Source organism: Tauraco erythrolophus, chromosome 3 (genome assembly GCF_009769465.1).
Source record: "Tauraco erythrolophus isolate bTauEry1 chromosome 3, bTauEry1.pri, whole genome shotgun sequence".
Classification (NCBI taxonomy): Eukaryota; Metazoa; Chordata; class Aves; order Musophagiformes; family Musophagidae; genus Tauraco; species Tauraco erythrolophus.
The window spans coordinates 25258924-25284610 of NC_141467.1; the positions used below are offsets into that span (position 1 = coordinate 25258924).

The 25687-nt window shown below is 37.8% G+C and overlaps 1 protein-coding gene across 1 annotated transcript in view; it reads right to left on the reverse strand.

Moving 5' to 3' along the window:
* Nucleotides 1–25687, reverse strand: part of SEMA5A (semaphorin 5A) — a 236043-nt gene that overhangs the window by 150856 nt on the left and 59500 nt on the right. The window contains exon 4 of the mRNA XM_086609066.1: nt 4586–4648. Coding sequence (XP_086465192.1) covers nt 4586–4648 — 63 coding nt within the window. The remainder of the gene's footprint in view (nt 1–4585; nt 4649–25687) is intronic.

A 25687-nucleotide genomic window follows, 5' to 3' on the forward strand; every position in this document is an offset into this window, starting at 1 on the left:
GTTTCCATTCTGCCCTTTGCAGCAAGCCATGGAATGTAAGTGTAGGAAAAATAAGTGGGTTCTGACATTACAACCCATCCAACCTCTCCTCTTCATATTCCAGAACTCCCTAAAATAGTGCCGTTGCCAAATTACTTGCACGCTGATCACCCACTCTTTCTGTTTGAAAATAATGTTAATTTTTTAAATTCTGACATTCCTGGGTTTCACAAGATTCTTCTCTTTAATGTTGCCAAGTCCTGTGCCAGCTTGACAACAATCCATATTGCAATAGGGTAAATAAAATACCTCATATCAATTTTTTGTTGGGTACATAGTACAACAAAATCAAAACTGAAATAATAGCTTTTATAATTGGCTATTTTCTTCCTATGACAAACCCACAATAATACCAAAAAAAAATTTAAAAAATTAGTAATGAATAAAACAACCACCACCCAAAACCATACTGAGAAAGGAGTCAATTATTTAGTCTTCTGAATTGTTCAGAGTCACTTTTCTAGCTCCGGAGTCAAGCTCAGCTGTACTGGTTCACTTTTTAGACATGAAAAAAAAAAAAAAAAAGTGTGCTCTGAAGTGGCAATGGTGAATGCAAAGGACTCCAAAATCAAAGGATTTTTTAGTTCAGAGGGTGGTGGTAGGTTTGGTGTTTATCTTTTATGTAGTCTTATTGTCCAGTTCATCTTGACCTCTATGTCACATACTTCCCTATTCTCCCATAAAAACACCTCTTAAAGAAAGACATTCATTTAGCAAGTACTTTCTACATTTATATTAGCATACTTGAAACAAAATAAAGCTATTAAAAACAATTCAGCAGCCGAGCAGGCTAGGTTGCCACTCAAGTTTAAGACCAACTTGACAGTTCAAGGACAATCTGGCTGTGTATGGTTATACCTTTGCATCAATGTTTTTCTACAGGCTAACATTTTAAACAGACCTGTGTTTAGCTTTTTAATACTTTTATTGAAGATGCAGGTGCTAACACATATAGCCATTAGAATCTTAAATAAGCAAGGGATAAGAGGCTTTACTTCAATTATATATTTTTTTTAATCTCGTGTTGGTTTATTGCATTTTTACCACATGTATTTATACTTTTCCTTTCTAACAGTTCCTACCACAAATGCTAGTATGAATGGCCAAATTTATTCTCTTAACCATGTGTGGTCTTTTAGGTTTCTAAATGCTAACGCACGCTGACCACAAGGACATAATTTTGTCTGGCTCACTCCTGGAGCCACTAGTTATTTTAAGCAACAGCCTAAATTGGTGGATAAGTGTCTGAAGTCTCAGTAACAAACATCAGCCTTCAAAAGTCAAGTGCACATTACGCTGTCAAATGTGACAAATGTCCTTATATATTTTCCCCTTCAGCTCTTTTCCCTCATTGGCTCCTAAAGCATAAGCCTCAGAACAACAACGACTGCTAGCAGCTAGAGGCAAAAATTCTGTGCAGTATCTTTCTCAAGAAAAAAAAAAAAAAAAAAGTTGTATTTAACTGATCATTATCTCAAAACTACTAGAGTTGCTTCAGGATTCAAAGTTTGCTTCTGATTTCAGGGCACTCCCTCAGCAAATTGACTTTTAGGTTTTCCACCTGAACTCATTGTCCCCATGCGCCTCTGTGGTCAGCAGAGCTTCAAGGGAAACCAGGATTTGAATGAATAACTCATCCACAGCCATCCTTGTAACCCTCATCCTTCCTTCACCACAGTCTGGTCTGGCCTTGTATATTTTTGTCTCCAGTCTTTCCTGTCCCTTTCCTATAGTCACACGTCTGCCCTCAAATCTAAATTCACTCTGAGAAATGTTATAGAAATGCAACCCCCAGCAACTCTCCAATTTGGGATGGATCTATTTATACAACAACAAGTAAGCCAGCAGTCTTTCTGATAACAGTAACTGGAACTGTGTCTCCCAGGGGATTTCCTCTGAAGAAGGACAATTCACTGCAGCACTGGAGTGAACTCCTCCTGGTCTCATAATCCCCAGTTTTTCCAAGGAAATGCTTTAATGGTTTGGCTAGGAAGAGGAGCATGCCACAGATCAGGTGCTTTTCTCATCTGCATGTATAAGTCCTCCTTATACAGAGAGTATAGTGACCTTAGTTTAGTCTTGGACATAAGGCAATAAAAGACAAGCATAATTAGGCTATCCTTTCTCTGGCTGTAAATTTATCCTTTGATTTTAACCTTGATCACGTCAGTGAAAGCAAAAGAGGCGTGAAAAGTTCATAAAGACAGTTGTCGTTCCAGCTGGGTAGGTTGCCTCAGTCAATATCTCTGCATTCTCCAGCAACTCCCACATGAAGTTTTCGGGCCACAAAGTCTTCACACCAAAAAAAGGTCCTATCATAACTATAGGTAAAGAACTATTTCCTCCCAGGAATACCTTCAAACGTAATAAAATACAAGGATTGTGCTTCTAGATTGTGAATGAGGAACAAGGCTATGGATGCAAATGAAACACCAAATCTTTATCCAACTAATAACGATATTAAGAAACAATCTCAGAGGTCGTTATTAGAATAGCACATATATACTATTTTACAGTGACAGCATAACTTCCAATCACCAGCTTCTTCAAAAGGGTGTGATGAGACTGAATTAAAATCTGCACGCGCGTACTACACTAAAGTCCATTGTTAAATGCATTTCACCAGCGCTGAGTATTTCTCTTAGAAAAACTATTTAATAGCAACATATGCTTCTGCATTGTTGAATCAAATGTGGATTTTACACCACAAATAGTATTCTCAACATAATATGCAAAAGCACACTTTTTACCAAAATTTAACAAATTTACCGTTATTTTCACCCATCATGTTAGATCACAGTCACTGCACTGTGACTTTCAGACAAGCTGAATGTTATTCGTATAGTTTTAAACTTGGAAAATCGCTGTAAAACAAAGGCATAAACTTTTAGTCACACATTGCATTCCTACCAGCATAGTTTCTATGTGCACCTTGATCAATGCAATCTGTCATATTCTATCGTCACTTGAACATCCTCTCTTACTTCAGAGTATTGTCATCTGAAAGCTAAGGGTGAAAGCTTGAGGCATATGCCTAGGGAGAAATAACAACTTACAAAATGAAACATTTGCTGAAAATATGATGCCCCAAAAGTTCTTTCTTTTCGCTGCACAAACTGACAAGTAAGCGCCTAGTAAGCATTCTGACTGAAAATCTATTTCTGCCATTAAAGGCTTCACATATAACTTGAGTCACCAGAGTTGTCTACTCAAATTAGAAATCTTTAAGTAAAATCTAACCTTATATTTATTATCCTTAGCTATTAATACCTTCTATCTAGCAAATCCTGCACTTTATGGCTAGTGACCAGTAACTCCTAAGTATTTGTTTCCCACAGCGGAATGGAAAGGGAAAAGGAAGACAAAGAAGGCAACACCATTCTTAATGCCTTTACCCAGTACTGTAAACTCATTTCTACAGTGAAATATGTTCCTCCTTAAAGATAATCATCTTCCATGGATGAAGCTTTACACTGCATTTTCTTTACACTTGTTGGTTCCCCTCCACCCCCCCCCCCACCTCCCCCTGTCAAGTAATTCTGTTTTTCTCTCCTTATGGTATAACATGGTCCTGCTTCTTTGAGTGAGGCCATTCTTCCTCTTTAATCTCAAACAGAAATGGATAGCCCAATGGTACACTGCAATTTTGTTTAATGAACTGCTTAATGGGAGAAGTTTAAAAGTCAGTTATTAGACAACTATGCAGATGGTAGAAGCTTTTGGAGTATGTTTTTGCAGCTTGGGGTCTTTTTTTGAGTTTTGCACATCAATAATGGATGCTAATGTTCTACTGAATGTGGGTCCTGAAAGCAAGCGTGCTCTTTTGCAGTTATCGCTGTTGATGTGTATTCCTTTTATGTTTTAACTCAATTAACTTTAATCATTAAACAGTACAATAATTCCAAACATAAATTGCATGGAATTGTAACTGCTTTTATAATTAGTTTGACAACTAACTTCAGCTTAGGACAGTCACAAAAAAACACAGTGCCAATACAGGTTCCATTTTAGCATTATGTTTACCTGTGCTGAATAAAAGAAACTGTAGTTGGCCGGATAAGGAATTGGTTCTGAATACTAAAAATATTTCTAGTCCTGTGTCTAGAAAGTTAGTGAATTTCACTTTATTTTCTTTTGAGCACCAGTAGATATGAAATATAAAAGTTTCTAAAATTGCTTCTAATACATGGGGAAATAAATTGAGGATTTTACAAAGTAATTACACAGTTATTCGGGATTTACAGCACTGAAAATGAAGTGAGAATACAGTCCATTACATATGACATGTTGTAGAGTCAAAACAGTAAATAGTTGGAAATTAAAGTTCTTGATCATTTCAGGAAAGAATCACATGACTACCTCTCACCCTACACTCCCTATATTATTTTTTATTCCTTTGCTTATACACCAGCGTCAGGCTCCTTTCCTACAACTCTCTTCAGAAAGGTAGACAGTAAAAATGCATAAGCTAGAGATTTATACACTGAATTACACCTACTATTAACATATAAATTTTATTAAAGCAGAACAGCTGTCTCATGCTTACCTTTGATTTGCCTTTACTGTAACAGGCTCTTTTAGTAGCTTCATCACATTGCCATTCCACCGCCTGCAACCAACAGGAATTAGTTAGAAATGCAGGGAACACAGAAACATAAACCTCAGAGCTATCTAAGCCCATGCTTGAGATATGTGCTTCAGGCATATTGATGATTAGCTGTGGGTGATTCTATCCATAACTTCCTTATAAGCATTTTCTCCTTAGAAATGTAGTTTCGCTGTTGATGGTTTTTCAGGGTCTTAATCCGAAGTGAAGCTGACCATCCCCATGATTCACTGTACCTACTACTACAGAAACATAAACCTCAGAGCTATCTAAGCCCATGCTTGAGATATGTGCTTCAGGCATATTGATGATTAGCTGTGGGTGATTCTATCCATAACTTCCTTATAAGCATTTTCTCCTTAGAAATGTAGTTTCGCTGTTGATGGTTTTTCAGGGTCTTAATCCGAAGTGAAGCTGACCATCCCCATGATTCACTGTACCTACTACTACAGCATGAAATAACCACAGACGCATTCGATGCTATTTAGCCACTTTCGTATGAGTCTTATTACGGTAAGCAGTTAGGAACGCAGAGAAAGGCTGGGCCTTCCTCCCCAGCAGAGTTGGGCTGCATCACCAAAGCATGTGAGGTCAGCTCTGCTGAGACCTTGCTCCATGGGAAAGTGTGCCCCAGTGCTGTTTTTGCAGTATTTCTTTCAAGCATCAAATGGAGATTTTAGTTTCTCAGGGTATGACAGCAGCACTAATCAGAAGCACTAAAACATCCGTTCAGAGAAAGGAGCAACGGGCAGACGTATACAAGACAACAGTGAAACAGCACAGCAAAGCAGAAACAATTTATCCTCATTTTTGAGCTGTCTCTCCGCTTCAACAGATTTATGCCAGGACTGTAATGCCTAGTCTGCATTACTACAGTTTCACTGCATGAGTTAATTCCAATTATTTCCATATTTAACATTCAACAGCTATGGCTTACGAACCCCATTGTTCAGCGGAGCAGGTCGCAGGCTTGGCGTTTCTGTGCCAATACACACACAGATTCGAACGCCTGTATACGCCGTGCAGTCAGAATGCATTTTCAATCACTCTGCATACTTTCACCTTGACAGTGCGCATCCATATGCTCTTTAGACAAAAATGTCACAAAGCACTTCATGTTTTAACAGGAAGAGTTGAGATTTCTAAATTAATCACTGCTGCTTAATTATTGAAACCACAGATTTTTCATTTTTATTTACCAGGAAATAATGAAAGACTATTCGTTCAGATTTAATATGGATTATTTTTTGTGCTTGTATTTTAATGGAGACTATATTAATAGCAAGTAGACTCCATAATTAATAAAAATAATGTGAAAGCCTATTTAAACTAAGGGGGGAAATGCCTTCACAGTATACTATGCAGTACCCTTTGATTTGTATTTTAACAAGCCCAAGAATGAGATTTTTATTTTCAGGAACGAAAAAGATTTATAAAAACTAATGCCAATACTTCTCTTCCTCCAACCCAAACCTTCCTATTTACAGCATTTGATTTGCAGATGAACAACTACAGCATATTGGAGAACACATTGAAAACTTCTGGAAGAATCCACTTGTGAATGATTCTAAAGTTTATAACTAACTGTATCGAGCAGTATGAAAGAAATCTCATATGAGTTAGATGAAAAAACAGCAATGACTTAATTATTTTGACTCTGTAATCAAATAGTAATTTATGTCCATAACAGATTCACAGTACAAAAGACTGCTCTTGGATGACCAACGTAAATTCCTAATCAATCCATTAGGACACCCTGAATCTGTATGTTATATGGAACTAGATATAAATATCTGATACTGAATACATCATCTCTAAACAACACAAAAAATTTCAAATGCCTGGAGAAACACAAGAGTTACCAGTAGGAGGTCTTAGGACTTAGTGGAATATGGGTGCTTGAAAGTAATGTTTGAAGGAAAGTTCTTGCCAAAAATAAACTGAGAAGAATATGCCAAGCACGAACAGCAGGAAGAAAGAAGACAGAAAGACTGGATTAAAGATAAAGTGTTTACCAATAAATCCATTTTCAGTGACAAAATACCCAGCTTTCCATTGGTTTTAAGTCCACAGTAAAAGATTAGTTTGGAGGAGAATGATGTGAAATGCAAAAATTCCACATTGTCACAAATCAAGCAAATTAAGTATATTTCTCAGGCACTGAAAGTTTTGGAATAGAAAATCAACAGACTTTGGAGATGGGAAATTCAGAAGCCAAAAGTGACAGTTCTTCAAGCTTTCCATGAAATCTGAGAAAATTGGCACAATGCATCTCTCCAAAGTAGGTAACTACTGGACAATCTGGGGACTCCAAGCACATAAAAATACAAATAAAATTTAAGACAAGACCAGGCTTTATAAACTCTGGTCATAGTAAGAGAAAATTGGGACAGCATCTTCCCCTCTGCTTCTCCGTTCTCTGCTAAAAGATCAGAGACCCAGCCTATACACTGTTTCAGAAAAAAAAAAAAAAAAAAAAGAAAAAGGTGAAGAAAACCAATCATTTCAATATTAGCAAAGCCAGATATTGATCCCTGGTAAGGATGGATTCCTTAAGGATCTCGCTAACTGCCATACTTATAAGAAAGAATCAAACAGTATAGAGATATGGCTCTTGCTGGAGCCTGTAGGAGTGGCACATCCAGCATTACCTTAGCTCAGAAGCAGTGACTTGGAAACAATCACAGACTGTTAGCTTTTATTTGAATGTTCTTTTAGTTAGGATAAATGTCTTATCCAGGCATCTCAAACCTTAAATGCTAATAATTCTAACACCACATCACAAAACCACTATCATAATTATTATCAGAACTGAAAATAAACTTTCTTCTCTCTCTTTGGCATCCATGAAATGGATAGATTTAAATAAAGATTTAAATACTAAAACATTATGTGATATGTCTGGATGCTATAGTTAACAGCACACACAAGAACTCAAATATATAGTTACTACTGCAACTATATATAAATACATACGCTTGCAAGCTAACCAAATGGAAAACTCTAGGAAAACCCTGTTCGTGACAGCATATGCCAACAGAATAATATTGTCTGAACAAGAAGTAAGTGCAGACACACTGGTGACAAAGCTAAGTGCCATCTCTGAAATCAAGTGTACTTTTAATCCTGTAGCCCTGGGTTCCACTGCTGGAGGAGACAATATGTCCTGGTTTTAGCTGGGACAGAGCTAGCTCTTCTTTTTAGCAGCTAGAAGAGCTCCGTGTTTTGGTTTTACTCAGAGGCTCACTCTGAGAAGAATGCTGATAGCAAGTTGATGTTTGTGGTTGGACGTGAGACTCCAAGGACTTTTCAGTGTGCCGGAGTGCAGAAGCACGGCGGGATAAGGGGGGAGCATAGCTGGGACAAGGGGGACACGATTCCCCTTGTGATTTGTGGTGGAACTTAAGATTGAGGGCCAAACTGGCCAATTAGTATTCCATATCACGCAGCGTCATGCCCAGTATAAAAGTGAGGGACAGCCGGACAGAAGGGCTTTTGCGCTTTGGCTCTTTCGCCGCTTTTGCTCTTTTGCGCTTGCTGCGCTTTTGCTCTATTGCTTTTTTTTTTTTCTTCCTCTCTCTCCCAGTACTCCCACTCTTGGAGTACTATCTCTCTCTCTCTCTGTCCCTCTCTATTTTGGGGCCTCACGTTCGTCCAGGACTGCAGCTTCGGGACGAGACGGGCTTCGCATACGAGGGGGTGGTGAGCACCTACACTGTGTATTAAATCATCTGTATTAAATTGTTCTTATCTCAACCCACGGGTTTCCCGTTTCTCCTTTAATTCTCTCCCTCATCCCTGGGGCTGGGGGAGGGTGAGTCAACGACTGGGGGGGGGTGGTTTGGTTGCCGGAGCAGCCTAACCCACAACACAATAATAGAGCCGGCTGCAAAGGAAGTATATTACAAAGGCGTCTGAAGGCAGCTGAGTAGTTCAAAATGTTGTGCCTTGGTCCTTAAGGCTCCCGCATAGTTCAGTAACGCATACAGATCTCCTATTGCTGATTACATTAAAAGAGCAGGTATAGACAAACATTTCTTTCTATAGCTAATTTTTCTCTTGTAACGTTCAGGAAATTTGGGGGAATTTCCCGCAAAATGGAAATTCAGGTATACAACACAGCTTACTAACACAGCTTACTGGTAATATACAGGGGGAAAACTCCTCATGTTAAATGTCATTTCAATGTGGAAAAAAGAGGAGAAAAATCTGTCCTCGCTCTTCAACACATAAAGATAAAACAAAATGTCCCAACAGAATAATAACAACGTGGGTTTTGTCAGTAGAAGATTAAGACCTTAATGTCTTAATTCTGAAAGACCAGACGGACATATACAGATTGTGTTATTTTAGAAAGCAAGTGCAAAACCAGGTTTACTTAAAGACATTACTGTTATCCACTGCTTCTGTTAAATTGACATATTCTCCTGCTTGGTACTGTTTGCAAATATTCCCATGAAGTTCACATGAGCAGTGCAAATACGATATGCATACCATGTCAGATATTTGATTCACTATGAAGGCCTACACAGCTAAAGTTTATCCTGTTAGGATGTTTTCTTTCCTACATTTTTTACTAAGAAGCTCCGGTTTTCACACAGCAAAATACAACCTTCAGCATTCTGTGTACTGTTTTTAATTAATATTATAATTCTACTTAAGCTGCAAACAAAATTCATTGAACCAAATTATAGACACTCAAGTTTGTTCGCCTGGGGAAAGAGGAAAGAGGGATTTTGAATGTTAGTGCTGGAGAAAATAAGGATGAGTAGGACATCAGCTACATCTACAAATCTCCACAAAGAATGTGGCTGCATAGGTTAAGGAGTAGGGTTTAAGGCAGCACATCAGTCTGTTTCTGATAGCAAGCTGACACTATTTACAGTAGCGTGGCTTTTAGAAATCCTGCTACCAATACAGTCTTTCAGGCACCTCTATAAATTCAATGTCTTGGCTAAGTTTGTTTGTAATTTCCCAATCTTCAGCATAACTACATTGTGGTAGACATAAATAAATCTTAATTCTGTAAGGCATCAGTAGAGCAGTGCAAACTGCTTGCAGCGAGAATTTTAGCCTTGTGATAGTCAGTGTTGCCAACTCTAAAGACTGAACTTGACAGGTACAACTTGAACTTGACCTAGCATAGTCTGATGAGGAAGCCACAGTTCACTTGTGAACACATACTGTTTTCTTCAGTTAAAAAAAAATACACAAATCACAAAGCTCCATACAGATTTGACACAAAATCAGACTGAACAGAAAAATGGCCTTGGTGCGCGCTTAACTCTAAGTCTGAACTAAAGATTCAAACTGATGGTAAGCATCTTTTTGTAAAAGCTCAATTGTAAATAACTATATCAGTTTTTTAAACATTACATCATTGATGTTTGTAAAGTGCTTCAAAAACTCCAGATTAAATTCCTCCTTGCATTTTCAAGGGGTAATGGGAGGAGAAAAATTCCAGCCAGAGAAGAAACAAATTTCAACTCAAGCTATACAATGAAATTATTATCTTCGAAATGAAGAAAAATATAGATCCAACACCCATCTATGTTAAGTTAAAAATTACAATATTAAAATTAACCATATTCTTTGGAACAACAAATATATTTCAGTAACTTCTCTGTTTGGATGAACGATAAGAGCCCTGCTTAAAAGTTAAACTACTGTATCTTCAGCAGGCAAACTAGACAAGTGCAAAACAATTAGCTCCAATGGAAATGGAAAGAAAACCTCCAATCTAAGCTGCTTTATCCAAATACCTTAGAAGAACACTGAAAGAATCACAGAAAATGTAGAAGCACTGAATAATGTTCATTTGTCTCTCTCATTTGAGAAGTAACTGTCAAGGGATTCTCTTCATGTCCAACACACAGCAACAAAGTCAGTCCCCAGGCAAGACATCTGGAAGTTCCTCCCAACCTGAATTATTCTGTGATTTACCAGAAAAATTGCAAAATACAAAAGGGGAAAAAACCCCCAAGATCTTGTGTAATTAACTTTAATATAGCCTCTTTCTACAATTATAACTTCAATCAGTAAATGCAGACAGGAAATTTTAAATTTGAACACAATCAAGAAAGGGATGGTCCATTAGAATGTCTTAGATGAGATATGTATTACTTGTACTTACAGGTCAACAAAAACCACTTGGCTTTCACCTACAGTGGAAGCTGCACACGTAACTGAGTACAATCAGATCTCCTGGAAGAACTATGCTCCTATAGCTACACAGATAATATATACATGTAGATAGGTACACATTCATATGTATTTTTCTATACTAACTTCTTTGAAGCGTAGAAACAGAATGTACTATCACATTTCATAGAGAAAGAAGTTAATTAGTCAAGAACCAAAAAATGAACAGAACAGTATTCCAGACAGATGGTCCAGCACTTCTTAGGCAGATGGCTCTGCTAATTAGATACTGGCAAAAATAACATTAAAGAAGATGGTTTAATTACACAATGCCAAAAATTAACAACTACATGATATTTCCTTTTTTCTTTTTCACTATCTGCTTGCTTTCATCTCTTATATCATGTATTTAAACAAGGCTCTGGGGAGTTGGGGTATAATGGCAATAACCATAATAATACATGTCAACACACGTAAGTAATATCACTTTATTGTTCACATCAGTCCAGCAATGGAATGGCTTCAAACTGTTGTGACTTGTTTGGCAAGGGTGTCTTGCAGCCTGTCTAATTAGCTCTCAATGAACGTGTATGCTGGAGTCCAAAATCTGCGTTTAAAGACGCCGTAAAGAAAGTGTCAGGATCATAAACGCAAAGGAAGAATGTAGCCACAGAGAAGTACACCAGCAAGACATTAGCAGCAAATTAGCAGCCACAGAGTTAGTGGTGGTTTTGATGGTTACCAGAAATTTTAAGGCGTGCTTTGTTATAATGACATCCTTGCTTCCAGCAAATATGTAAAGCCACTTAGCAAAGATTTAAACCTCTCTGTACTTCAGAGGAATCTTTTTCCTTGCTTTCCACAGAGTCATGACCCCTCATCCTTGCAGCCATTATTGCTGGAGCTGCCTATCTTGCCAATAGGCTCCTGACAAACAGTCAGCTTTGGAGAATTATAATCCTCTGTGGGAAAAACTAGAGTAAAATATTAATAAGGGACTTGCCTTTAACACAGCTTTCCCTTTTGGCTCACCAAAAAGGAAAAGCTGGTTTCTGGGGACTACAGGTATCCTGGTTAGGCTTTCATATGAAGTGATGGGCCAGCAGCTCGTACAAGAAATCCAACACCGTATGGACAGCTTTACTAATTGGCTACAGTCACTGCAGTATCTTGCCACCAATTACCACATGTAACAGCCAATTCTCCTGGGAATAACATTATGTGTGTTTTCATTTGTTCTGAACCAGCTTTTACTGTTCATCCACAGTTAGAAAATTACAGTTTCTTATAAAGTAAGCAGTGCGAAATATATGAAAATAAACATCAAATTTTCCAGGGTATGGAATTCAATAAGAACTGAGATCCCTTGATAGATATATAACTTCGTACTTAAACCAAGTAATATATGAAGCTTTATATGGCTTCGAGAAGCTGATGTCAACTTAATTTTATTTCAAATATACTGGCCTGAAGCATATAAAAAAAGGGAGGAGAGAAGTACATACTCTGCCAATTCATGAAGTAGCCAAAGTTTTAATTAGCTTATTTTATTGACTATGCAAATAAATAGTTGTTGAAAATTTTCAGAATTAATATGATAAAATTAAACAAAAAAGTTAAGCATATTAGAGAAGAATTTAGAGTTACTAAGACTTTCACAAACCCTCATTGTAGAGCTACTCCACTGACTTTAATGACACAAGGCTCTGCTCAAGAGTGAACTTTCACAAATGCCACCTACCCATCCACCTGTACGTTCCCCTCTTTGTCTTCTGCAGAGATTTCTAAATGTCACAAAACATCCATTTGGTTTATATTTGACAGAGACAGGTTTATAGGGGAAAATACAGCTCCAAACCTGGAAGTCAGCAACTCAAAACTTGAGCATGTTTGGAACTAAGGTTTTTAGTCCTGCTCCCAGAGAGTTATTCAAAAAACCAAAACTGGTGCACTGTGACTTTCAAAGTTTTGAATGTTCCAATCTGGCATTTCGAGGGTTTTACAGTTTTTATGGACGTTTTAAAATTGAAAGCAGGATTGTGCTGAAGGAGTAAAACAACAAAATGTTCTTGCATTACCAAACTTGGCAGCCATTCAGCAGGTAGGAATGAGATTTCATAACATATTTTTAATGCATATTCTGAAATTATACTACATAGTAAATTTAATGTATTGAATAAATTATACGTGAATCTTTTCAGATTTAACATCTGTGTTAGCACACTGAGTTTTAAAGCGTTTCCAGCTTTTTGGCAAGCAAGATTGATTTTAGTAGGCTCCAAGACCTTTTGAATGCAACATTTCATTTTATTTTTTTACAAATAGTGTTTTAAACTTTTAGGGGCTGATGAGAAATGTCAGGTTTCTCTTTATTTCAGGGAAGGGAAAGGTATTTCAATGTAATTTCATACTCCTGAACCCCCTAGGTTAAATAACAAAATAAATGGAAAAGAGTCCCCTGACACCGGAGGGCCACAAAACGTTGGTTTGAACCTTGAGCATAGGCAGGCAGAAGTTAATTTTCCTGTACACCTCCTCACTACTGCTAAGAAACATGGAAATCAGAAGGAGGCGGTGGCACCAGAATGTGGGCCATCTTGCCCCATGCTGACTTGCTGTTCAAGACAGCCATGCTGGTTTGGGATGTGGGATTAAAGAAGTAGCCCAGCAATCAACCTTCCTTATCTTTCAGCCACAGTCAGTCAAGGAAGGCATGACACTTCAGAAGCAACAAGACAAAAATTGTTGAGGGAACCTTAAAATATTTTTTTTCCGTTAAATATGGGTCCAAATCAAAGGAAGATTTTAGACAGATGAAAGCAGAGAGAAAGTAGAATGATAACAACAGAAGAAATGTTAAGAACCATATATTTATGCAGCTTGCCCAGTGAAAAGCCAGTGAAGAAATAAATTGTTCAACAGCAAAGAAATACAAACATGAGATTTTCTACATCCCTCTAGTTAAATTAGTTGACCAGAAAGATGATTTTGGAAAAATCAAGCTTGCGTTTTCTTCTTTCCATTTAAGTGTAACACATAGATGTATAAGACATTTAGAAAGTGAATGGGGTAAAATGGAACACAATAAGAAAACTACCACCAAATTTCCCAAGCTGACAACAGGATTGATGGCAGCACAAATGATAGTTCACTCAGGGAAAAAAAGAAACAAAGTAATTTCTATTTTGGTTATGTTTACTTCAAAACAATTGGATTTAATTTGACAAACTGTGCTGGTTTTGGCTTGGATAGAGTTAATTTTCTTCCTAGTAGCTAAAATAATCTGAGACACAAAAGAGCAAGAATATGGAGAAGAACAAAAAGTTAAGAGGCACATAAATGACTGTCATCAACATACAGATAATACCGTGAGCTGTGGAGACAGGCAAAAAAGAACAGCAGACTGAGTAAAATTCTCATTAAACACAAAGAGCAAAAGATTCTTATTAAAACAGGAAAGCTTGAACCTATAGCTACTAGGAAAATCACTGGAGTGTAGCTGCACTGTTAAATTATACAGAAATCAAGGGTAAGAAAGACAAACAGAACCATCAGGACTAAGGAGAGTATCTGCTCAGATTACGAAAAAAATCTTCAAGAGAACATCATGTAGTTGTAAGAGAAGGAGCTGCGGGAACAAGGAGGCCCGTAATGCAACTTTAAATCATAATTTTGTCATGAAGATTTGAGATAATGGTGAGGCAACAAAAAAAGCTTGAATGTTAGTTCATTTTTCTCTTTTTTGGACACCAGCTAATGGTCTGGAGCAATGTCAGTGATGCTTGGAGCTTTTCAGCTCTAGGTTATGCGTTAAACATAATTCAAGTTATTAATTAATGGAGGTCAGTGACATCTAGCAACCTAGTATTAGCTATATGAAATGAGAGGGTCATTCCTATCCAATTTCTAAAAGACAAACATTCAGATCCAAATGAGTCTTAATTGGCTGATTTTGCAGAGACAATAGAACAGCTGCTTAGAGGGAAAACATACCCCTGTTATATGTAAAAGTGTTTACCTCATTGCACATTGACAAGGAATCTTGAAAAGCAGATAGTCACTGAGACAATCATCATCATCATATCTTAACAATTCATCTCCAACTTTTTCTCTTACAGTTTCCTCCCTGCTGACCTCATATTTCAGCAGACTTAGGACAGTTGTAGGAAGCTCTACTCAGCCTTTAGACTCGGAGCCCTTAAGTGTTGAGGAAGTATCTCCTAAATTTCAGTGACATGCAAAAATTATCATAGTAATCTCACACAGGGAGCTCGATAGAATAAATTTATTTCTGAAGCAGCTATGTCATGTTTTCCTCCTCCTGTAGCCTCTTTTCCATTTGTCTTGGTTTAGAAACCCTTTGATTGCTACATTGGAAGAACAATATTGTACTTTGGTATTTTTCTCCCAGAAGCCGAAAGCTCACTGAAGGTAGCTATAAAAACATGATAAATGAAGCTCATTTAACGGGATACCCTGTGCAACGGTTAATAAGGCACTTCAATGCAGCCATGGGGCTCTTATTTCTTTTTTTCAGATATCATCAGGTTTCTCCATCAAATTATATACCTGATGGGTATGTTCTATTCATCCCCTGATGGGTATGTTCTAGCTTTTAGCTTTTAACAGTGGTTTACATCGGATGCTCATTTAGCATTATAAACAGAAAGTAACGAAAACTTTTTTATTATTAGGAATTATATCTTAAAATTCTTCCTGTGCTTTTTCTGCTGAAGTCAGTCCTTTGAAATCAGTTTTCCAAATCCCAGAACTTTAACTGTAACAAAACACTCCAAAATCAAAGGGAGTTTTGTCTAAGAAAAACAGGAGAAAGGTTAGAAATTATAAAAATTCTCAATATCCGCTATAGAGAAGGAATAGCTTCTGCACAGTAGCTTATAAGAGGAAACCCCCTTAGCATATGCCTGAAATACTGAAGAACTTTAAAATGAGACCAAAGTCCATTCATTTATATCTCTTACTTTCCTGTGAATAGTGAAATGGGTTTGAAACTCAGATCAGGCTATTCTGAGTGTACCTCTATGAAGCTGAAAAGTCAGAAAGCTCCAAAAATTTAAAATTAATTTTCTATTTTAAGTGTAATGTGTATCAAAATAAAGATTTCTCAGTATTCTTGATGGAAAAAATAAAGGATAACCATCTCTGTTAAAAAAAAAAAAAAGAAGCTCTAGGTATTAATAGCAGTCAAATCAAAATCAACAGAGTTCAAGAAATGAGACTTGTGCTTCTGAAAGAGATTGTGACATTTTCATCGCAACGTTCTAAATACTCTGTCAGTCTCCTTGTAAATTCTGTAACTTCGCCTTGCAATGGAGTTTTTATCCCAATGGAAAACGCTTACTGAAATTATTCAGTGTCTACTGAAATTACCAAGTTCTTTTACCCAAATTCAAGGTACATATAAAAACCTCACGGAGACCCCAAGACTTGCATCTATAGACACGTTTCTCTCACTCTGAAAATAGAATGACTACAAATCAAAAAGAGTTGAGGGAAACAAAAGACTTAAAGAACATGAAGTTTTAAAGAAGAACAGGAAACTCACATATTTAAAGTGAACTAGCAATGCAAGCAAGGCTATTGCCTCCTCAGGGAAAATATTTGAGGTCTAAACTCAGTCAGAAATGGACAAAACTTTCCTGTAATAACTTTTCTTGAAGTACATTTCAGCCCTGAATTTTCAACAATTTCCCAGGACACAGACTCTTACACTGCCTGGGATCTTCAAGGAGAGAACAAGACCTTATTGAAAGTTACCTGCAGGACTAGGACCTGGGTCAATGTTAAGGAAAGGGATGAATACCGACACTTTAGCTTTACAATACACCAACTGTCCTACAAAAAAGGAGCAGGCACATCAGTGAATCTTTCTTGCTCTGTGTGGCAAATGAAACAGTGATCCTCATTTTTAAAACCCGAGTAGAGACATCTTTTTGTCCTGCATGTTAACTGTGACTGAGAATCTACATAACCAATTCCTCAAGCAGAAGAGGAACTTCATGTCAGTAACACAAGATGGGTCCTGTCTCACTGCCAGATTTTTTCAAGGACAATACCCACATAACTTTTCAAGTGGATTAAAACTATGCAATCTTCCCTAGCCTCATTCTTAGAAATGGAACTAGATAATTTCCGGCAATGTTCATCCAGGTTATCAGTATTCTGTGTTAATCATGGTGCTTCGAATTCAAATATTTTTAACATTAATTCTAATCTGTGAGTTACTGAAGAAAGCAGAGGAAAGGCAGGACAGAAAGAGTGTATATTTAAAAACCATGCTAGAATATGGGCAGCTTGGCTGGCTGCCAGATGCTCACCCAGCTGCTTTCTCATAAATTAAATTTTATTACCAATTAAAAACAGAGTAGGATGGTGAGAAACAAAGACAAATCTAAAACACTTCCCCACCACCACTACTTTTTCACAGTATCAACTTCATTCCTTCACTCAGACTCCTCTAACTCCTTCCTCCCAGCAGTGCAGGGGATGGGGAATGGGAGGCTGCGGTCAGCCCGTAAGAGCTCCTCTCTGCCGCTTCTTCCTCCTCACACTTTCCCTGCTCCAAACAACGTTCATAACTAGAGACTCTTTTTCTTTAATCCAAAATTATTTTGAAAGTTGCAGTTCTGTGAAAAAGCAGTTCGAGTTAATCCCACAAAATCCATGCTATAGCGTGATGTGGCAGACAGATTTCAATGTGAGCTGCATGCAAGCAAGGAGCAACCACTCCGCTGAGAAACAGAAGCAATAAAAAAAAACAAAAACTTGAATGTCATGCCACTGTATTGGAATTATGAAATTATTACATGGGTGTATATATTATAGAAATACATTACATAGATATAATTTTTAATTATTGAATTATTCTATATGAGTTTGTCAGTTTTTTGCTTTGATTCTACACTTTTTGGGGGAATAGTTTGCATGCTGCTCTATTCAAATCACCTAAAATCCAATGTGAATATCTTCATTCATGATGCTCTCCATTTGACAGAAAACAGTTTGAGGGGAAAAAAACCCACGGCTCTTCTCACAGCCACTTTAGTTCTCAGAAGTATTGATTCTGATGCATAACTTCATACCTTCTTTGATTTTTACTAACACTTCCAGAGATATATGTATGTTCCTATTCTTACAGAATACATTGGATTACACTGAAAATGATGAAGATCCATTAACACACATTGTATTTTTGTGACTAATCAATAGGGGTAACCAGACCTTAAGTAAAATAATCTACTTCTAACTCTTCTTAGTACTTCACATCTTTCTGAAACTGACACCATGTAGACTGAAATTTTCCTCTGCAAGAGAGGAAAATATGAGCAAAAGAAGGTATTTGTAGGAATGAGAGTAGAGGAAAATGAACTTTTTCAATTGTTCTATTAGTAAAACTCTTTTCTGCCTCTTTCTTCTTCCACACGCACAATCACAAAGAGATTGGGGTGAAAATAAAAGAATATAGTAGACAGCTTTTTGAGAAGTTCTATTCTGTGCTTGGCAGAAAAAAACATCTGATTTTACAAAGTAGTTTGGGTAGCAAAACTTCAGAACAGAAGTAAGATTATGAATGCATATAAGCTAGATTTTGCAGTTTTTGGCTCATTTTTCTGGGTTGATTGAATAACACCGTAATAATTTTACAGCCATGTTATGTCCTCAGGCAAGAAAACTCAATCGTTCGAAATAAATTCTTCTGCACCAAAGAACATCATGCATTTCCTAAAAGATAAACTGCTACTGCTAGTACTAATAACAACAATAACAGTACCAATAATAGCAATATTAAAGCAAATTAGTAAAACTATACAAGTAAAAAGGAGTACCAAAAATGAGACGGGTATATGCTTCATTACATAGCATTGACTGCCTCCCTTACAATTGGAACTAACTGCTCATGCCGGAGACCACTCGAAGCACAGCTGTATTAACAGAATATGAAAACACCTAAACTAAAAGTAATGTAAAACAAATGTGATCATACCAGTAAGCAAAAATAGAAAGAGAAAGAGGAAGACATAAGGCTTTAGTCTTTGCTAGTTTTCATCTTCTCTTACTCCACTTTCAATGAACTGCTGCACTGGATTAATGGCAGTTAGGAATTACTTTTGTACCCATCAATTGAATTCCTTCCTTCCAAACAGAACCGTGAACTCCTGTATAGTGAAATTAACTTGCTAAACGTGCTAACTAAATTAGCACATTTTAACTAATCAGTCCAGTAACCTATTAAATGCCTCCTAACGCTCACATAAGCAACTCCCAGTATACAGTAGTCAGAGCATCAATAAACACAAACTTGCCTCAATAAATGCATAGAGTAATGCATGTGAAACAAATGTTTTTAATCTCAATCTAAATTAAATATAAAATTATATTTGATGTTGTGCTAGCTGAAAGTTATTTTCTAACATACATATTTTTTCTAGTATAGATGTAGCTTTTCATGTTTTACTGTCTAAAGAATGCTAGCCTTCCAAATGTGATAAGCCAAGTAGGAATCTCAATCGCTTGGCTGTTGTTCTTGTTTTAATGGAGAGAGATTGGTATCTCAAGAATCCTGGGGGGATAACGCAGATGTGATGCAAGGCAGAGCACAGATAACAATTCTGACATGGTAACAGTCTGAACATACTTAAAATGCATGCTTTCAAATTCCTCCCACTGTCCCCACCACAATAACATCTCTTATCAAAATTTTGTCTATTTTAGGACGTAGGTTCTCCACAAATGCTACTCTGTTCAGATTCAATTCCAAACTGAAACATGTGTTTGTATAAATTGAAACAACGGAACAAGCCAAAAATGTCAATGGATCAGCTACTTTCTGAGCACGTGAGGCAAATGTATTGTGCTGCACAGGGAGTACAGAGGGAATTTCGTATCTTAGCAAAAGTCGTCAACATGATTTTAGTTTCACTTCCTATGTTACATGTTTCATGCATGCTCCTCAGCCTAAATACTGCAAGTAGAAGCAGGACTGGATGAAGAGAGGACACTAGTCAATATTACTGACAGTCACACAGAGTAAATATGCTGTATCTCTGAAAGGGCAGAGTACCTCGTTATCGCACATGATTATGTGCCGCAGTGGGCAGATAGCGCAAGTGTCTTTGGCCTTTTCTGAGAAAAGTACATACTGTAGCTGAGGACAATCCTCAACTGGAGCGAGATGGAAAAGTTCACTGCAAATGCCTACCAAAGGGACAGTGAAAGCACTGAACTGTTGAAGAATTAGATAAAGAGATAGAGGCATCTGTTGAGATGACCTTCAGGATAGTCCAGAATGGTACTATGCCCGAGAGATAAGTCCCAGTGATGTGATAACAGGTGACTGAGCAGAAGGAGAGAAAAACGATCCAGTGTTGGTCTCTCTCTCTCTCTGCTGATGTGCAGGACCAGAGAAGCCAATAAAAAAGAAGTGAGGTACAGTGGTGGTTTGATCATCAGGTGTTGCACAAAGAAAGCTGAGACAAGTTTAGTGGGATCCATAGCGCATGTCATACATCATACTTATAGAAACAAAACAAGGATAAAAAGAGAAAAAGGAAAACCTCTTTCCAGCGGACAGCTAGGAAGAGAAGCCATTGAGGTACATAGACGAGCATCCTCTCCAGTGCAATAGGTAATCCTGAAATGCATATTCTGAGAGATGCTAGGAAGTCAGAAAGCAATGGTAGGCTTCAGCTGCGCTCAGAAATTCTGGGTATGCATTACATCCAAGCCTGGCAGCAAGAGTAAATTTTTAGACACAGAGTTTTCATGAAGCAACTCAACATGAGGCCCCAGAGTGAAGAAGCGACTTTTGACTTTGTCCTAAGTAGCATGCAGGAATAGCACTGTAATAGCAACCAGTGTACTTAGATTCAGCACCACTGCAGGAGCAACTGAATATCCAAATCCACTAAAGAATGTTCTGCTTCATAATAGGGAACTTCAGTATGAAGAAGCTTGATAAAAAGGAGTTAAACGAGGCAGCTGAGAGTTAAAGTTTTGCAGGCAGCATTCAAGACCACCTAGCCGGAGACACTGTACAAATGAACACTACTTATTCAAAAGAAGATACAATGGAAAGGGCAAAAGTAAACTTAGCATAGATTAACAGCAGGGCAGAAGTAGTTAATAAAAGGAAGAAAACATCTTTCAGAAAACTAAAGCAGTGTAAAAACGAAGAAAACAATAGAGCAAAACTCTGGCAGATTAAATCTAAAAACTTAATAATGTTGACCACAAAGAGCTTGAACAATTTGCAAAAGCCATAAATATTCCTAATAAATCCTTCTTCAAACACATTAAAAGCAGGATGCTTGACAGTTCACAGAAGCAGTAAATGATCAAAGAAGTGATTAAGAAGACAAAGCAACACCAGAAAAAATATATTTTTGCCCCTGCCCAAGTTCACCATGGAAGAGCTCAAGGAAGTCCTCATCCTGGAATGGGCAGGGCTGCTCATCAAAAATTCTGTCTCAAACCACAGTGCTGTTACAAGAGGTTATAGAATACAAATAAAATGAAAAGCAACAGATTTTCAGGATGGTCATTTATGCAAGAATATTAAGGGAATTCAGACATGAAAGTGCTGAACTATTAATCAATGTAAGACCTTTAGCTCACGAGTGCTTTGGTACCTGAGGACTAGAAGATAGCAAATGTAGTATCTATTTCTAAAATGGGGTCCAGGAAGATCCATGAAACTGGCAGCACTGATGTCTGTACCAAGCAAATTATCTAAAACTACATAATAAGTAATACTAAAGATAACGAACAAAGATGCAAGCCCTGGTATGCAAATTCAACCTAAGCCTGCTAGCAGAGTCTGTGGAAGTGAAGCATTATTAAACACAGAGGAAGCTCAGAGTTAAAGGGCATCTAAACTAACTGGATGTATGCAAGTATGTGGGACCAGATTAGAAGCACCTAAGCATGCTTAGGGAGTTGCCAAAGCCATTGGAAGGCCATTCTCTACCAATTTTGCAAGGTCACAGCAATTGAGGACAGTTCCTGACAATTAGAAAAAGCATATTTGTCTACCAATCTTCACAAAGGCCAAGGAACACCTGGAGAACTACAGGTCTGACAGCCTCACCTCAGTGCCCAAGCAGATTATGGACCAAGTCATTTTAGAAGCGATGTCCAGGCACATGGAAGATAAGGTGGCAACTGGGAACAGCCAGTACGGATCTGCTAAGGGCAAATCACACCTTACCAACCTGATTGCCTTCTTTGATGAGAGCAGTGTACAGTGTTTTATCTTACCTTTAGCAATATCTTTGCCACTGTCTCCTTAGTAGTATCCTTAAAGCCCAGCTATGGAGATACTGACCAGATTAATAGATGATAACGCAAGTGAAAAACTCTCTGAATTATCAGGCTTACAGTCTTGCATTCAGTAGCACAAAATCCATTTGGTAACCAGTTATCAGTCAAAGACTGATATTTGGGCCAATATTGTTTAATGTCTTTATTAACAACCTAGACAATGGGACAGAGTGCACTGTCAGCAGGTTTGTAAATTACAGAAAAATCAGAGAAAATGGGAGATCAATATGCTGGAAAGCACGGCTGTTTTTTCAGAGGCACCTCATCAGGCAGAAGAAATAAGCTGACAGGAGCCTCATAAATTTCAACAGAGGCTAAATTCTGCATCTGGAATGGAATAACCTCCTATAACAACACTATCTGAAAAAATAGATATGGATATACGGACGAAGTATGAATAAAGGATATTCAGATGATACATCCTGTTTGGATTTCCAACAGGCACTGGCAAGCTCTCTTGCCAATGGACCTCTCCAAGAAACTATAGAGGAAATGCAATCAGAGCATAAGTGGGAAGGCTCTTCCGTGGATAAAGAAGAGGTTAAAAAGTAGGTGGGGTAGGTATATGGACAATTTTCAAAGGGGAGGAGGTCAGCAGTTGAGACCCACAGAAATCTATGGCAGAACTCATAAATGCTGAACATGTCCTTAGGTGACACAGAAAAGAGAATGAACAGTGAAGTGACAATACTTCCTAAAAACACCGAGCTATTCAGATTAGCAGAGAGCTGACTATACAGAGTTCTAGGAAACCCTTACAAATCTGAACGACTAGTTATCTCTATCGAATTTAATTTGCAGTTTTAATAAACTCAGTGTTGCACATCAGGAAAAAGAACCTTAAACAATGAAATTACTTAATTTCATGTATTTGGTGATGGGCACTGAACTGAAATTACTATTCAAGAATGAGATCTTAAATTACAATAACAAGAAAAAAGAATGAAGAATAAATGATGTGAAGTACAGAAAAATAGAAAACATCATTGTATCATGGAACAAATTAATATACTTCCTTGTTTTGAATAGTTTGTGCATTTCTGATCAACCCCCCTATTTCAAATTTGAAAGTAGAACTAGGAAAGATGCATAGAAAAGCTCAAGCTTTTTTTTTGTGTTTTCTCTTCAGGGTAGGCTTAAATTGACTGATTCCACAGCCTAGAAAAAAAAAATATATCTGAGGAGTGAGATAAAGGACAGTTATGCAATCATGAGAAAGGTGCACAGGGAATATAATTCACTGATTTTTAAGAGTGAATTAAAAATATATTCACTGTTCCTTGAATAGTAAAGAATATTCAATGATATAAAAACTGTAAGTTCTCCATTCACATGATGAGCTGCAGGAACTCTTCCACAGGACAACAAAGACACAAAAAGTGGACATGAGCTAAATATTACAGGGTGAACCCCACACAAAAATACCACTCAGATAAGTGAGCTCTTGATTAAATCTGCCCTGCTCTTATCACATGATTCTATTTTCTGCTACAAGGACAAATCACAGACAATTGTTTAATTATTACTAAAATTTCTGCCACCGAGTGGTGTGGTGCTGTTCCTGTTGTTACCCCACTTTGCAAATCCCCTGTGACAGCTGAAAAGCTGATTGGATAAAAACCCATCCAAGACACCACCTTCATCTCAGGAAGCTCCTGGGTTTCAAATAACTGGGAAAGTTTTCAGAGGAAATATTGTTACATGTTTAGGCTTTTTCTAGGCACCTGCTCTGGGCTGAAGCCAAGACAGTACACTAGGTACGATCTGACCCGGTACAGGTGTCGATATAACCTTCTAATTATAACTCCAAATCGAGTTACATCACCCATTATCAGCCTTATCTTCATTTACTTCAAATGAGCGGTAAACTTCCATTGAAGTGATATAGTTTGAAGCTGTTTAAGAAGAATTCCAGCAAACATGAAAGTCGAATGTCATTTATAATTAACATCACTAAAGTTATTCTTCATAGCAAGGGAAATATTATGAAATGCTTATCAAATATGGACCAAGTCTTTTTTTAAATTAAGAGAACAAGGTCAAGAATCTAAATCCTGTCTTAAGTCTTGACGCCACCCAAAATGCATTCTGTTTTTATTATAACATCCAGGTTCAGGAAGCACACACTGCCTTATCTTCCCTCGTATGTTGTTTACTTTACACTGGAAGCACTTTTCTGGTGACTTACAATCTGTTCTGTTCTAGGCAGGTTACAAGTTAGAGCTCGTAATCATATTGAATCTGAATTGTCTTTCTTCCTATGTACTCCCTATTCCTGATCTGTCCTTGATATAGAAATTTCCCTTGTACAAAAATTTGTGTATTCTGCACCTTTCCTTTTTCAAATTACTTTCCCTGATTCAAAGCAGAGGGGAGAACACCTAGACATCATTCTGCATCCTGTCTGAGGAATGAAAGTCCTGTTTTCTTGTTGCCTGGCTACGCTGAGTGTCCATGCCAGCACCCCTGCAATAAACACATTCTTGCTATCCGCACTGGTCTTTTTCAGTTTGCCACTCCTGCTAGAAGTCAGGGAAATGTAAAATGCACCCACTGCTGACATTTAGATCTGGTTGGCACAGGCTGATGTTTGTAATGGGGGAGGAAAAAAGATGGAAGGTGAGATATTTTCAATGCTGCCCCACACAGACAGAAAGAAAAGACAGCACCAAAAGAAGAGATAAGGTTTTCCCACGGGTCTCAGGGGCCAAGGATTCCTGAAGGCTGGTCTGGCAAAACCTGAGGTAAAGGTGAGTGTGAGTACCTTCGACTTTTCCATGCCATTTGTCATCAGTTCCTCTGGCCCATTCAGCAGCAGGCCCACGTTTGCCCCGGTTTCTCTTTTGCTGCTGAGGTACTTGTAGAATCCATTGCTGCTTTTCACATCGCTTCCCAGATTCAACTCAAGGTCAACCTTGGCTTTCCTAAGCCTATCCCTGCAGATCAGACAGCTATTTTACACTCGTCCTTGGTCCCCTGCCCCTTCTTTCACCTTTTGTAGAATTTGGTTTTATGTCTTCTGAGTTCAGTTGGGAGCTCCTTGCTCATCCATGCACTTCCATGCACATCCATTTCTACTTGCCATATATATTTTTAGCTGATCTGTAGTAAAAACCCAGGTACATTACTTCCAGCGAGGAGAAAAAAAAAGAAAAAACACAACTATTTCCAAACAGTAACAGAGGCTTTGGGTTTTGGTATTCACTTTCTGGTGCTCGAGTACCTTGGCACTGCATTGATTGCATTGAAGTGCTAGCCACCTGCTTCCTCTGACATGGCACCAGTTCAGGAATCCCATCACTGTGTTGTTTCTGTTTAAGCCTTTGCTGTGCCTTGTCCTCGTTCCATATTATAAATAGGTTTCCTGTCTCATGGAACTAGCTATAGACCTGCCAAGCAGAGGCACCATTCTGCCTGCAGCAGGGACTTTATTTGTGTGACATAGATGCCAAAGTCAGAGCTTTGAATTTCTCACAGGTGATAATGAAAACGATGTCCCACCTTTCAAAGCACTCACGACATAAAAAAGGAAAGGATTTGGGTCTGAAGGACATTTTGAAG